The sequence below is a fragment of the Uloborus diversus genome, chromosome 4, assembly GCF_026930045.1.
Source record: "Uloborus diversus isolate 005 chromosome 4, Udiv.v.3.1, whole genome shotgun sequence".
NCBI lineage: Eukaryota > Metazoa > Arthropoda > Arachnida > Araneae > Uloboridae > Uloborus > Uloborus diversus.
In genome coordinates this window covers 186665897-186679838 of record NC_072734.1, presented here as the reverse complement: position 1 = coordinate 186679838, position 13942 = coordinate 186665897, and the positions used below count along the sequence as shown (strand labels likewise).

At 36.7% G+C, this 13942-nt stretch overlaps 1 protein-coding gene across 1 annotated transcript in view; it reads left to right on the top strand.

Moving 5' to 3' along the window:
• Positions 1 to 10487, top strand: part of LOC129221049 (pituitary homeobox x-like) — a 42455-nt gene extending 31968 nt beyond the window's left edge. Inside the window, exon 3 of the mRNA XM_054855485.1 lies at positions 9966 to 10487. Coding sequence (XP_054711460.1) covers positions 9966 to 10487 — 522 coding nt within the window. The remainder of the gene's footprint in view (positions 1 to 9965) is intronic.
• Positions 10488 to 13942: the final 3455 nt, after the last annotated feature.

The window sequence follows — 13942 nt, the reverse complement described above, 5'->3', positions numbered from 1 at the left end:
CTTAATATTTTGCCTTCCCGCCTGGAATAATTGCTCCTCCCTCCGCTGCCAATTCCCGGAGGAACTCTCCAGTTTACTTTCGACGAAACTGTTGTCTTGAAGAGCATGATTAAAGCAGAAGTTTTTTTTATGTGTGTGTGTGTGTGTGCGTAGGACGGATAGATTGGAAGTAGGAAGAGCCAAACGAGATTATTTTCGAAGTCATTGATTTTTAATCCAAAACTAGCAGCGTCGCCCGGCTTTGCACGGTCTGCCTCGAAAATAAAAGTTATGTCAAGCGACGTGTGTTCAACAATCAGGCTTGAAAGAAAAAAAAATCAGTGAACTTTTGCGGCAGATTGCGGAAAAATAACCTAAAAGGAAACATTTTAATTCCCCCGATAAGCCCCGAAACAAAAGCCAGAATTTAATTTCTTCAGATTCGAGAAAAAAAATGGCAACAGATCCTTCTTCTCGATGATTTTCTTCACGCTACAAATTTCAATTAAAGCATTGTTACGGAAAGTTGAGATGAAGCACTAAATAATAATTTGAATGGAAAGCCTTCGAAAAATAAGGATTTTCTGTCAAAATCTAAGCACATAATTAATAGTTTTTAATGGATATCTCCGCTAATTATTATTGAAGGATTATGTTAAATAGTCAAACATAAAGACAGGAAAATTACGAATCCATCGATACCTGGTTCGGTGGTCAGTTTACTGGCGTTCGGGAGAAGTAACTCGGACATAGATACATAGATATAGGTACATACGCTTAGTTTTTAATAATGTAAGAGAGGGAGGCTTAACTTTAGTTTCATTTACAATACTGATCAAAAAACATAATTCTAAATTCTATTAACCAAGTGAATGCCAGTACTGGAAAAAAAAAAAGTTCGATTCCATTCCCTCGAGGCTCACAAGATACTATAAATACTTCAATCTCATGTAATTTTTTAACTCACCGCACGAGTAAAAAATTGTTGCATCCATGGCAACTTTTAACGAGTTTTCGGTAAATAACTTTTATTGGAGACTCATATTAATTAATGCTGAGAATTCCTCTGTTTGCCTTAAAGTTTTAACCAATATCTACTGTATTTAATACTAGCTGCATCCATATGGCGATGCACGAACTAGAAAGCTAAAAGAAATCCATAAAGTCAATGAAAATTCGGCCCTCCCCCCCTTCCCGGAGAAAAAAAAAACATTAAATTAAAAGCAAATACATTTGAGTTAATCAAAATCCCCTCCCTCCCTTCAATACACGGTAAAAAGGAAACATTTTCTTTAACTAAACTGTAAGCCAATTGTTTCACCTAAGCTCCTAAAGAACTCCATGTAGTAATAAAAAATCATTGTTAGAATACAGTGTGAATTCCAGCGGTAACGGAAGGACAGTTTTACAAAAATATAGATGGATTTCTTTCTGTCTGTGAGCATATCAAAATACATATTTTTTCAAAATCTGATGCATAGACTTTTATACACATCATAGTAAATTGCTAAAAAAGCCAAAGCCGAGGATTTTTTGTAAGTAACTTTTTTTAAAAATCAAATTCAAAAAACGGTAACGGAAGGACATTTTTGCGACATGATTTTTACGCTATTGTGTTCTCCCCAAAAGTTCAGCTAAACTACAAAAGGGAAAATTCTATAGAGCACATACAGGAGTGTTCAATAATTACAATTACACCTCTAGTTTTAAAAAATAATTATTTTAAGCATATAAATTATGTATTTGTTAAGGGTAGGGGAAGGACGGTAACGGAAGGAGAAGAAGTCCAAAACAATTAAACTTAGAAAATTCCAACTTACAAATATTTATTCTACAATGATATCTAATGCCTTGCCATTTGTTACAATTCTGAATTATTTAAATGCTCAATTTTATCATAATCCATAGAACCTTTATCTCCTTTCTCAGTAAACATGAAGATCAATCCCACATTATTATTCATTCTCAAACAAGTTATTTCTATTCCTTCATCTTCTATATGAAGAACCTGTCCAACGTTGCTCTTCGTTAATTTCTTTCCCTTCCATCCAACTAACAAAACTTCTCCAAACGTTAATGAATCCTTAGGCATATTCTTATGATTTGGTGTTTTTGATTCAGCAGTATCTTCATTTTTAATATTATTTATAACTGAGAGTCTGTTGACTGTGAAAGATTTGTTTAAGTACTTAATATTTTCAATAACATAACTTGTTATAGGATTTAAATAGTGCATATTTTGCGTGTCAGGATAGGAATGGATTTTTTTGGCGCCTTTTTTTCTCCATCCTTTTGAAAGTTGATCTATGAATTTACTGATCTCTTCGCAGTGCGTTTAACGGTTAAATCAATGCTCTCAGCAGTCATTTCCTGAGACTAGTGGCAACAAATCTGAAAGCAGTTTTAACATTGTATTTGTTCCAACATAAATGTCAAGTTTTTAAGCATATGTTTCTGCTTGAATTGGATTGTCATATCACAAACATGTCATACCAAAATAATTTTCACATGCTTAGGAACTTTTAAGCGTAGCTTTCATTATTTTTATTACATACAATAGAAGAAATAGAATCACATTTTTTTAAATTAAATAAAAGTTTATTTTTTAAATGAAAGCAGGCATAATTTTGTACAAATATTACTTATATATGTTTTAAATGTGACTATTAATTTTAAATAATAGTGTATTTTCTACTAGTGATCTAAAATTTTACCCTGTATCAGATTATAGATAAATGTCCTTCCGTTACCGTGTTTTTTTGTCCTTCCGTTACCATTAAAAACCATATAAATTAAATATATATTAAAATTATAACTATGCCTCCTTGACAAGGGACAAAATTCTGCTTTGCTTAAAAATTAAACATTAGTTTCTATACCCAACAGGTTCTTGGTGAACTAACTAAGTTGTAGTATTTTGGTAAAGGGAGGACATCAAATTGTCACATAGTAACGGACCTATTTCATGACTGGAAAAAAAGAGAATTTCAAATTACTTACCAAAAAAAAAGTTTAACTAGACATTCAAAAGATAAAAGTTAACCTAAATAGTGTATACTGATAACAAGTGTATTGAAATTACAGTACGTAACAAAAAAGAGATTTTTTGCTCTGTAAAAACAAAGAGAAAACTTGATTTTATCCTTGATTTTCTGGAAGTCATCAAACCATTTGGGAAAAACAGGTTAAGATTCAAGAAGTTTATCTATTTCTGAAGAGAATGGTATATGGCAAGTGGCAGAATATTAAGTTTTAAAATTTAGCTGCCTCTCTATGCTTTCATTGCAGTTAGAACAAAACGAAAATCTTCCTCTACCTGAATGAAAGAGAACTTAAATTAAACACGCACTATAGCTTTATAACTAAAGGGATGATGTAAAAGCTATAAAAATATTTTTTCGGGTTCAAACTACGCTATATACTGATGGTTGTTATACTATAAAAATTATATTTTTTTAATTTTTGAAAAATTCAATTTTTAACATATTTTTTTAAAAACTTTCAGCCTTATGCGCGAACTGAAGATGTTATCTCAGAATTTTTTTTTTTTTTTTTTTCCCGAATTGAAGACATCAAACTACAACTTTTGAGACGTAACGCGAATCCGAAATTAAAAAAATCTATTTTTTTTCGAACCATCCTAGAGAGTAACTTTCGTAGAGAGATCACCCGCATTTTTTTTTTTTTTTTAATGAACAACGTCGTTTAAATGAACGAGTCCAATGAACCGTTTAAAAAAAATGAACGATCCACCAATCAGCGATTCACCAAAAAAAAAACGACATTGCCCATCTCTGAAAATTAGCCATAATAGCTATATCTTTATTACCGCATCCTTATTATCATTTGTTTTTTATGGATGAGTCTCATATTACCTAATCTAGAAAGTTACCAGTCGTAATATGACGGGTACGACTTTCTTCTCCTTTTCCATTCCAGTCCATTTGTAGAAATAAGAAACTCAACGAGTAGGGTCCTATCGCAATTCGTGATTGCGAAAAACGTGTAGTTCGAGTTCAATTCGTCAAAATTCAAATGAATACCAGGGTCTGAATGCTGGAAGTCCCCCCCCCCCCCGCTTAACGAATTTAATACAATCGAACACGCTTATAACAGGCCCTGATTTAACGAGAACCCGGATTTAGCGAGGAAATCAGAAATATTTAGTTGGTACAGTGTTAAGTCTACGGGAGCATAACTCGCTTTTAACGAGTGAACCCCGCTTAAAGCGAGCAATATTTTTGTGATTCGTAAAATTTCTATTAACTTCCAGCTCAGCTTATTCTATTTTGGCAAATTTTCTTTAACATTCCAAAGTCAACCAAAGTTAGTGATAAATCATAAGTCTTGATGAGAACAAGCAATGACAGCACTTTTTTTTATTTGTGGAGTAAATACCCATTTAAAAACTAGATTTTGTGCACATATGAGGCAGTGAGAAGCAAAGGGATGTAAGCGGACATTTTCAAGTTTTGTGTAAAACGCGTAAAAAGATTACGTCCTAGGTAGGCTTTCATTGAATTTTTTTTTTCTAAATCATACTATACAGCAGCACCCACCAGGGATACTAGTACTAAGGCCCCTATAGTACTAGTATCCCTAGTACTAGTATGGAGGAGCCGACGCAGCCGCCATTTTGGAGCAAACTTAATCCAGTGCTTCGTAGGGATAGCATTGCTGCTGATGTTTACATTTCCTTAGGATGTGCTAAATTGATTCAAATGGGTGGTTGTTCGGCTTCGCTCTCCGACTCTCTCGTTCCCTGTTTGACGAATAATTGCCAATAAAGTTAGCTTTCCTTGTTGTATGCTTGCTCCAAAATGGTGGATGCGTTGGCCATACTCCAGTTATAGGGGTTTTAACTAGTACCATCCCTTGACCCAAGACAGAGCAGAGGTTCACCTACCATATGTACTGGTTATCTCCAAATTTTTAATTTTGTCACTTGTGCATCCCTTTGCTTCTCACTACCTCATATGTATTCCTCAAAAACAATAACGTAAGATAGAGACATTCAGACAGCTCAAAGCAAAGTAACAAACAAACTTATTTGCTTCTGAACAGTGATTAAAAAGAAGAAAATTTTTTTTTCACAAACTCGCTTGTTACGAGCACTCGGTTGTAACGAGAAAACATCTCGGTTCCTTTGTGCTCGTTATAAGCAAGTTTGACTGTATCACACGGGGTTAGCATTAGCGGATCCAAGGAGGGGGGGGGCTAAGGGGGCTATAGCCCACTCCCTACTCCATAAGGTCTGAACTTACATTAGATAAAATCGAAGTTTCAGAGATTTTCAGTACTGCAATGCTTTTGCAAATATAAATATGCATTACACTTAAATAAGTATATACACTACATATGTAGTGGTATATTTAAGGAAGGAGAAGGGGGGCTAGGGGACTGTAACCCCTTCTCTCATTGAGTCAAAACTTAAAAGCAGATTAAAGTTGTAGTCCTCCCCCCTCCCTACCATGAGCCAAAACTTATTGTAGTTAAAACCGAAATTTCGAAGATTTTAAATACTTTATATTTAAGTAAATATATAAACTATGGATGGTGGCGTGTTAATGGTGGGTTGGTGAGAGGGAAGGCGAAAGGAACTGTCGCCCCTTCGCCCATTTTGTCAAAACTTACAACATATCATGATGTGATTTGCAAAGACATGAAAAGGCTTGGAGGAAATGACTTCGTCCTGCTATGGAAGTTTTTTTATCTGAAATTACTTTCAAATTAACACAGCCATATATTTTACTTCGTTTCCAGGTAGAGTGCTATAGCCTCCCTCCCCCCACTCCCTATGAGGTCAAAACTTGCACTAGATAAACCGAATTATCGGAGATTTCAAGTGCTGCTATACTTTTACAAAGAGAGTCTAAAACCCTTTTTAGGCCTCTAATTTCGGAAGATTTTCATGGGAGAGCCTCGCTTCCCCCTAATGTCGTCAAAGATTACTGAAAATTGCATTTTTATCTCTCTGTTTTGATTATTTCTGAGGAAATTTTCCAGCTTTTTTATTCAATTTATTTAAACCTTCACCCCTATATCAATTTATTCAAACCTTCACCCCTATAACTTGAACAAACACAGAATAGAATGGTATTTTGGCTCTAATTCTAATGCAAAATATCGACTAGGAAAATATTACGTTAGAATGGGTTTGACTTCCCTCCCCCTCGAGACCCTTAAGTATTTAATGAACTGCCTCTAAAGCGTACATGAAATGAATTACAATGTTTTAATTTTTCAAAACAGTGTTTTAGTAAGTCTTTTTATTTCCATAATCATCAGCGACTTACCATTCATCAGTACAGAGTAATTTACCAATTTTTTCAAACGTTAAAAATAAATACGAGCATCCTCTTCTAAACTCTTTTGTTTCCGCCGGGAACTCTTTTTATAGCCTCCTTGTCACCGATTAATCCGTGCCTAAAATATTACCCTCACCATCCCCGAAAAACAGACTCATGCATAAAACCGATCAAAAGCCACCAATGCCATTACTATGCAATATTGAAAAGCTATAAAAGAACATTGGCGATTTAAAAGGCAACATGGCAGACGCCTCTTAATCCGTTCGAAACGATGTTTTATACGGAGGGAAGAAGGGGGCTTATATGACCAGGCCCCCCTCGTGCTCGTGTCGCCCAGTGGGGTGCCCGAGTGGCACCCGCTCTACGTCATCCGTCATGCTTATTTAAATGGGGAGCCATTTCCTTACCCCATGTTGTGGCTTGGTGTGGCTGTTATTACTGGCACAGTGAAAAATTGATTAATGAGATCTTAATAATGTCGGTGCGGGGCATAAATCCTGTTTCTGCCTCGCTTTTGGCACGAATGTGTGGTGGAATCTTTGTCTTGCGTTTTTTGTTCTTCAATAGACTATTACTTATTCAATTGTCATTTGTATTGCCCCATCAATCCACCAGTTTTATTTTGTCTGTAATATTTTGCTATTAAGTGTCAGGAAATTGACTGCCCAAATTACCCTTATAAAAAATTTACCTGTGTTGGTACATGATATCAGATTATGTTACTGTTTTGTAAGCTTCCTTATTAAAATTAATAAATGTAACAACTGCCTGCAATTAAGTTACACGCAATTAACTGTACTGTAGATTTGCGAGCTCATAATTCGGCGCGTTTACCCACCTTCTCACATAATCGGCATTTTGACACAATAAAAGTCATTAACTGTCAAATTTATTTCTTTAGTGTTTACTTTCAAGTATTCGTTGTTTGGGAAAAAGTTTCGGAAGTTTTGCTGTGCATATATAGATACATTCTTCAATTTGGAACCCCTCCCCTCCCCCCCCTCTTTTTTGTTCTGAATTACTCAACCTATACACTACTATATATATGATAAGTGCTACAATGAACGAAGAGTCTTAATAGAGAACGTTCGCTGTGCACTCTGGATTTTTGAAACGAAGTTGGCACTTATTTAAAGAGGGAAAGCGGGAAAATCTGCTAGTTTTGTGTCATTACTGGTGGAAGAGTCGTAACAGAAAATGTTCGCTCCGAACTCTATTAAGGAGAGAAGGAGGGAGCATCTGGTAGTTTTGCGTGATTACTGGTGAATGAAACTAAGTTGGCACTGATTTTAGGAGGGAAGGTGGGAATACCTGGTAGTTTTGTGTGATTACTGGTGAATGAAACTAAGTTGGCACTGATTTAAGGAGAGAAGGAGGGAGCATCTGGTAGTTTTGAGTGATTACTGGTGAATGAAACTAAGTTGGCACTGATTTTAGGAGGGAAGATGGGAATACCTGGTAGTTTTGTGTGATTACTGGTGAATGAAAGAAAGTTGGTACTGATTTAAGGGGGGAAGGTGGGAATACCTGATTACTTTGTGAGATTACTGGTGAATGAAACAAAGTTGGCACTGATTTAAGGAGGGAAAGCGGGAAAACCTGCTAGTTTTGTGTCATTACTGGTGGAAGAGTCCTAACAGAGAATGTTCGCTGCGAACTCTGTTAAGGAGAGAAGGAGGGAGCATCTGGTAGTTTTGTGTGATTACTGGTGAATGAAACTAAGTTGGCACTGATTTTAGGAGGGAAGGTGGGAATACCTGGTAGTTTTGTGTGATTACTGGTGAATGAAAGCAAGTTGGTACTGATTTAAGGAGGGAAGGTGGGAATACCTGGTAGTTTTGTGTGATTACTGGTGAGTGAAAGTAAGTTGGCACTGATTTAAGGAGGGAACGTGGGGATAGCTGGTAGTTTTGTGTGATAACTGGTGAATGAAACTAAGTTGGCACTGATTTAAAGAGGGAAGGTTGGAATACCTGGTAAGTACATGTTGTTGATCAAACTAAATGTCAATAAAATTAAATTACAGAGCAATCCTATCCAAATTGCTTAATGAAACTTAAAGCATGCGCATGACAAATAGTCATTAGCACTTCCCAAATATGTTGGAAAATCTTAAAGTTTACGTTTGATCAAATGTCTTAACTAAAACTTTACGAGGTACTTAATATTTAATCATTTTCCTTACTGAATTCAATGCAAAAATGCACCATTACCGTATATTTATTGATAAAAACCAATTAAAAAAAATAAACGTTAAGGGAGTGTGCCACTTAATATCATGTATAGGAATGGGCTCACTTGCAGCGTGCCATTGGACCGGACCCCTTGAAAAAAAGAGTGCAATTATCTCCCTTGGTTGCGATCTCCCCCCCCCCCGGAGCACCCTGGAATAAGGGTGTCATCTTTACACAGTAATTATAGGTTCCATTCTAGAAACCCTAAGAGTGTGACCAGCGGTATAAGCCTTTCCCACCCCTTAATGGAGCCATATGTTACCTGTAGTTTATAGTGTGTCACAAGAGTCTGCTTTCAAAACCGTCCTGGTATTACTTAGCCTCTGTCCAGTACGAAAAAAAATGTTCGCAGGTGGAAACCATGGAAAGATTTTCTTGCTCTGAAAAGGTTTTTAATGATTCTGGATATTTTTTTACCCCATGGACAGATGCTAAGACCTTCTGCCTCACCATAAATATAGTCTGGCTTTGACAAGCTGACTTCCAATCGGCTGAAGTTTAAACGATTCCATTTTTTAAAATAGGGATGAGAAGAGTAGCTACTCCCCCTCCCTCAAGTTACGACTTTGCGTTGCCTTTAACGATTATTGGTATTGTGCCAATAGCCAATCTAAAAACTTCTTTTCTTTCAACCGAAGCATAAATGAGCGCGTCCAAGGCCAAACATTCTTTTACCAGAGTCAGGTTATGTCATTTTAAGTTTAAACGTAAATGACATAGCTGTTCACAAATGATGTCACGCTTTGAGGGGGAAGGGGTTCGTGAAATTGTGAGTTTGTGACAAGTGGGAGGAAGAAGGCAGCAAGAAGTTTGACACTATTAATATTCTTTAGAGTATATTTTTATGAAAAAGAACGTAACAAATGTCAAGGGGGGGGCGAAGATGAAGTGTAACTCTTTTTGACAAAAGAAGGAGGAGAAGAAAGTGGTCGAAAAAAATGACCTCATTTATGGACAGCCCCTAACCAATGATGTTCCAATGATTCTTTTTATTTAGTTCTTTTTATTGTTTGTTATCTTATTGTAGTTATTGGTTTTTGTAATCATCAAAATTGTTCCAGCGAGTGTCGCTCGTGATCTGTTATGTTCCCCCCAGTCACCACATCCGGTTAAACTTTCACCGGAGTTGGTACGGTGGTGATTGGTGGGGTTTAAATAAATAAATAAATAAATAAATGACCAATGATGTTCCCATCTATTTTTCTGAGGTATACTTTCAGTAATCCATTACGTACAATATGTGTATGCGATCATATACGTAATATGTCATTATATGAAACTTTTTAAAGCTTGATGGTGTACGGTATATGTTTAAATAAATGTTTGAGAGTATACGGCGTATATGGAGAACACCACTGCCCCTAACTTGTTTGAACTTTCGTTACTGTAATGAAACATGCATTAGCCATTCATTTTGATAAACGAAACATATATATTCCAGGTGTGGTTCAAGAACCGGCGTGCCAAGTGGCGGAAGCGGGAGCGGAACGCGGCCGCCGAGCTGAAGAACGGTTTCGGCAGCCAGTTCAACGGCCTGATGCAGCCCTTCGACGACGGCCTCTATCCGGGCTACTCGTCCGGCTACAACTGGGCGGCCAAGGTGCCCAGCCCCCTGGGCGGAAAGAGCTTCCCTTGGCCGTCGCTCAATTCCGTCAATCCCCTCGGACAGTGCTTCAACCCCTCCACGCCGCCCGGAATTTCCGGTGCCAGCATAGTGCCATCCGTCAGCATGGCGGCGGGGGCCAGCACGGCGGGGCCCCCCTGCCCCTATGCCGCCCCCACGCCCCCCTACGTGTACCGGGAACAGTGCCCCACCATGACCTCCAGCATAGCGTCGCTACGGCTCAAGGCCAAGCAACACACTGCTGCCGGATTCGGGACTTACGCCGGGACAGTGTCCCCCAGACAGACTCCTACGTTGTCCCCGTGTCAATATGCCGCAGCGGAAAGGCCGGCCGTTTAGTCATTAATAAAAATAATTAAAGACTATGGTTCAATTTAGAAGGACTGATTTTTCAGCAAGTTACCGCCCCTTAGCCAAGGCTAAGGCAGCAATGCATGAAATAACACCGCCCGCTCAGCCAATTCCAGCCGAGGACTGCAGTTTTGTGCTTATTAGCACTTATCAGCCCGGCATAGGAAGTGACTGAGCTGGAGGTGGAAAACCTCTTAAGGAAGTCAAGAGTGCCAAACACTCTTGGCTTCCTTTCACTCTTGGTTGTTTGGCACTCTTGGCTTCCTTAAGAGGTTTTCCACCTCCAGCTCAGTCACTTCCTAAGCCGGGCAGATGAGTGCTAATAAGCACGAAACTGCAGTCCTCGGCTGGAATGACTGATCTGGCGGTGTTATTTCATGTAGAAAGACTGAGTTCGGGAATCGTGGCCAAGAAACTGTTACCTGAAGTCCGCATCCATCATGGTGTACAATCTTCAATGAGCTAACTTCGCACATAATCAGTGAGCGACCACGCCAGACAAATCCGTAAATAAACAATCAGTTGAACAGAGCTGGAAAAATTGTGATTGCAAAATGGATATCTGCTGTAATCAACTATTAGTTAAAGTTTTGTTTATCTTTTAACGCTCTCAAAAATGAAATTAAATGCTCTGACGAATAATCCAAATAGAATTTTATGCAATCGGAGTTACATGATGGTCTTGTATACTTTTTTCTTTGACAAAAATTTTTTTAAAATTAAAATTTCTGACATTGGTTCGGAAACAAAGTTTATATAAAAGATAGCACGTGAATAGGCCTGAAATTTATTTTGAAGAAAAGTGTGAATAGTAATTATTTCCAAGCGCCAAATTTTGAGATTTGTAAATAATATAACAGCTTTGGAGAGGCATTATTGTTATAATTATTTCTTTAGAAGAGAGTCAAAAGAAAGTTCATACATCGATCATTAAAACTGAAATGCCAATTGATTCACGCTTCCAAAATTTCGAATGGCAATCAAGTATTTAAGGGATGGACTTCGGTAAGTGTTTAATGGGACTGAATCTTCTTCGCACACCATTGAAAATCAAAAGAATCAAATATAAACTACTTCTCTAGAGACAATTTTACAAAGGAGTATTTTGCACGATAAAATATCGTTTGTGAAATCATTTCAGTTCAATTAATTTCGCAACAGTAAAGTCTGTACGACTTTCATTGGGGGCAAGACAACATGCTGTGATTAGTTATCATAAAATTAAACTCTGTGAATTATGTTTTTTTTTTAAGTATACTATCATATGAGGGAGTGAGAAGCAAAGGGATGCAGTGACAAAATTAAAAATTTGGAGATAACCAGTACAAATGGTTGGTGAACCCCTCCTCTTTCTTGGGGCAAGAAAGACTAGTAGCCCTGGTAGGTTCCAGTATAAAGCTTGATTTAGAAAAACAATTCAATGAAAGTCTACCTAGGATCTGATCTTAAAACGCGTTTTACTCAAAACTTCAAAATGTCCACTTGCACTCCTTTGCTTCTCACTGAGACAGTGAGAAGCAAAGGGATGCAGTGACAAAATTGAAAATTTGGAGATAACCAGTACACATGGTAGGTGACCCCCTCCTCTTTCTTGGGGCAAGAGATGGTACTAGTAGCCCTGGTAGTTGCTGCTGTACAGCATGATTTAGAAAAATATTTCAATGAAAGCCTACCTAGGATGTAATCTTTAAACGCGTTTTACTCAAAACTTGAAAATGTCCACTTGCGCTCCTTTGCTTCTCACTGCCTCATATGAGACAATGGGGAAAAAATATTTTGTCCCTAATAGCCCAATGACTAAAAGGGGGCCTTTGTGTTAACATCACATAAAGGGCCCCGTCGTATGACTGTTACGAATCGTGCCAGAAAAGTCATCAACAGGCTGTGGCAACTTACGCGTCACAAAGTGACGTTGCAGTGACATCTTTATAATGTCACAAAGTGACCGATCACAGATTAATTGTTGCATCGAATTCGTAATGAAGTCATATGAAACATGTCAAATGTCCTCCAAAATTCTTTTTCTGAAATTTCATTTTCATGCAGGCAATTAATAGTTTTCAAAAAAAGTGCTTTGAGATTTTTTGAACAATGCCTTTCAAAAGTTTCACGAATTATTGAGGACTGTAAGGCTGCAAAATTACAGCATCGTATAAAGCAATATGACACTGTTGGGCAAAATAGGTTTTGATCAATATCTGTTTAACTGTGCCTAAGGGGTCTTCGAAATTGAAACTTTTAATTTTATTTTAAACGATAGTTCATTAGTCAGATCAAAAAATCTGAATCCTTAATTAGCTTTTTTGGATAGTTTTCTTCCTAACTATCTTTTTCGTACTTTTTTTCTAACAATTTTTTATAATTCTTTCTTATAGTTTCTGATATTTCAAGTTTCTGATCATTGATTGACTATACGAAATGACCTTTTGGTATCAGAGAATTATAAGCAGCATTTAAATTGATTCTAAAACTCCAGGGTCGAAAAGCACCATTCCCCCCCCCCTCCCACTCTATTATTGTTTGCAATCCACTGCAGCTATTATTCAGAGTACAAAATTTGAAATTCAAACTCTAAAATGTCTTATTTTCCGCAGCTTTAATACCATAATCCATTTTTTATATCTTTATAATCTTTTATCTTTTATATATAATCCATCTTTTTAAATGATTATTTTCATTCTATCTTAAGATATATCGACAATTCAACTGTTTTCTGAAAATTTCTTTTATCTACTAAGTCAATTTGGTTTTTAACAAGTTGCAATAGTTATGAACGATATAAAACGAACATCTAATAAAACTAAATTGTTTGAAATTTTAAAAATTAAGGATAATTCAATTACATAATGTGAATATAATGAAAACGAAAGATACCTTCATTTTACTAAAGAGATAACTTTTTTTTTTCTAACCACAAATCTTCCATGAATCTTTGCTTGTCCACAACGACAAACATTTGCACCCTCCTCAATCCTACTCTCCCCCACCCCTTCCTTCTGTTTATTAATGGCAAAAAGAAGATAGATGTAAATTAATTTCAAGCTTCTTTTTTTCCCCCAGAAAAGTAACAGTCAGTGTCACACATACTAGCCTTGACTAATTCAGGTTTATCTGCCCTTTTCTTCCATTTTTAAACAAATATCAATAACACGCACATACATACCTACTAAAATTTTAACAAAATAGTGCAGATTTTTTTTTTTAAACATTTCCGCGGTGTCCATGACCAAAATTACAGTACTTCACACAAAAATGTGCCACATGAGTTCAGGAGTTTACAAAATGTTCCACAAAAATCTTACTTTTATATAAGTGCGACGGTGAAAAATGCACTTGTTTATAGCCTTTTTCAAATCACATTGTGTAAATAAATGTAAATTAACATGGTTATGTAAATATTATAAATATGTGATTATTACACTTCATGACGCGCACACCTTTTT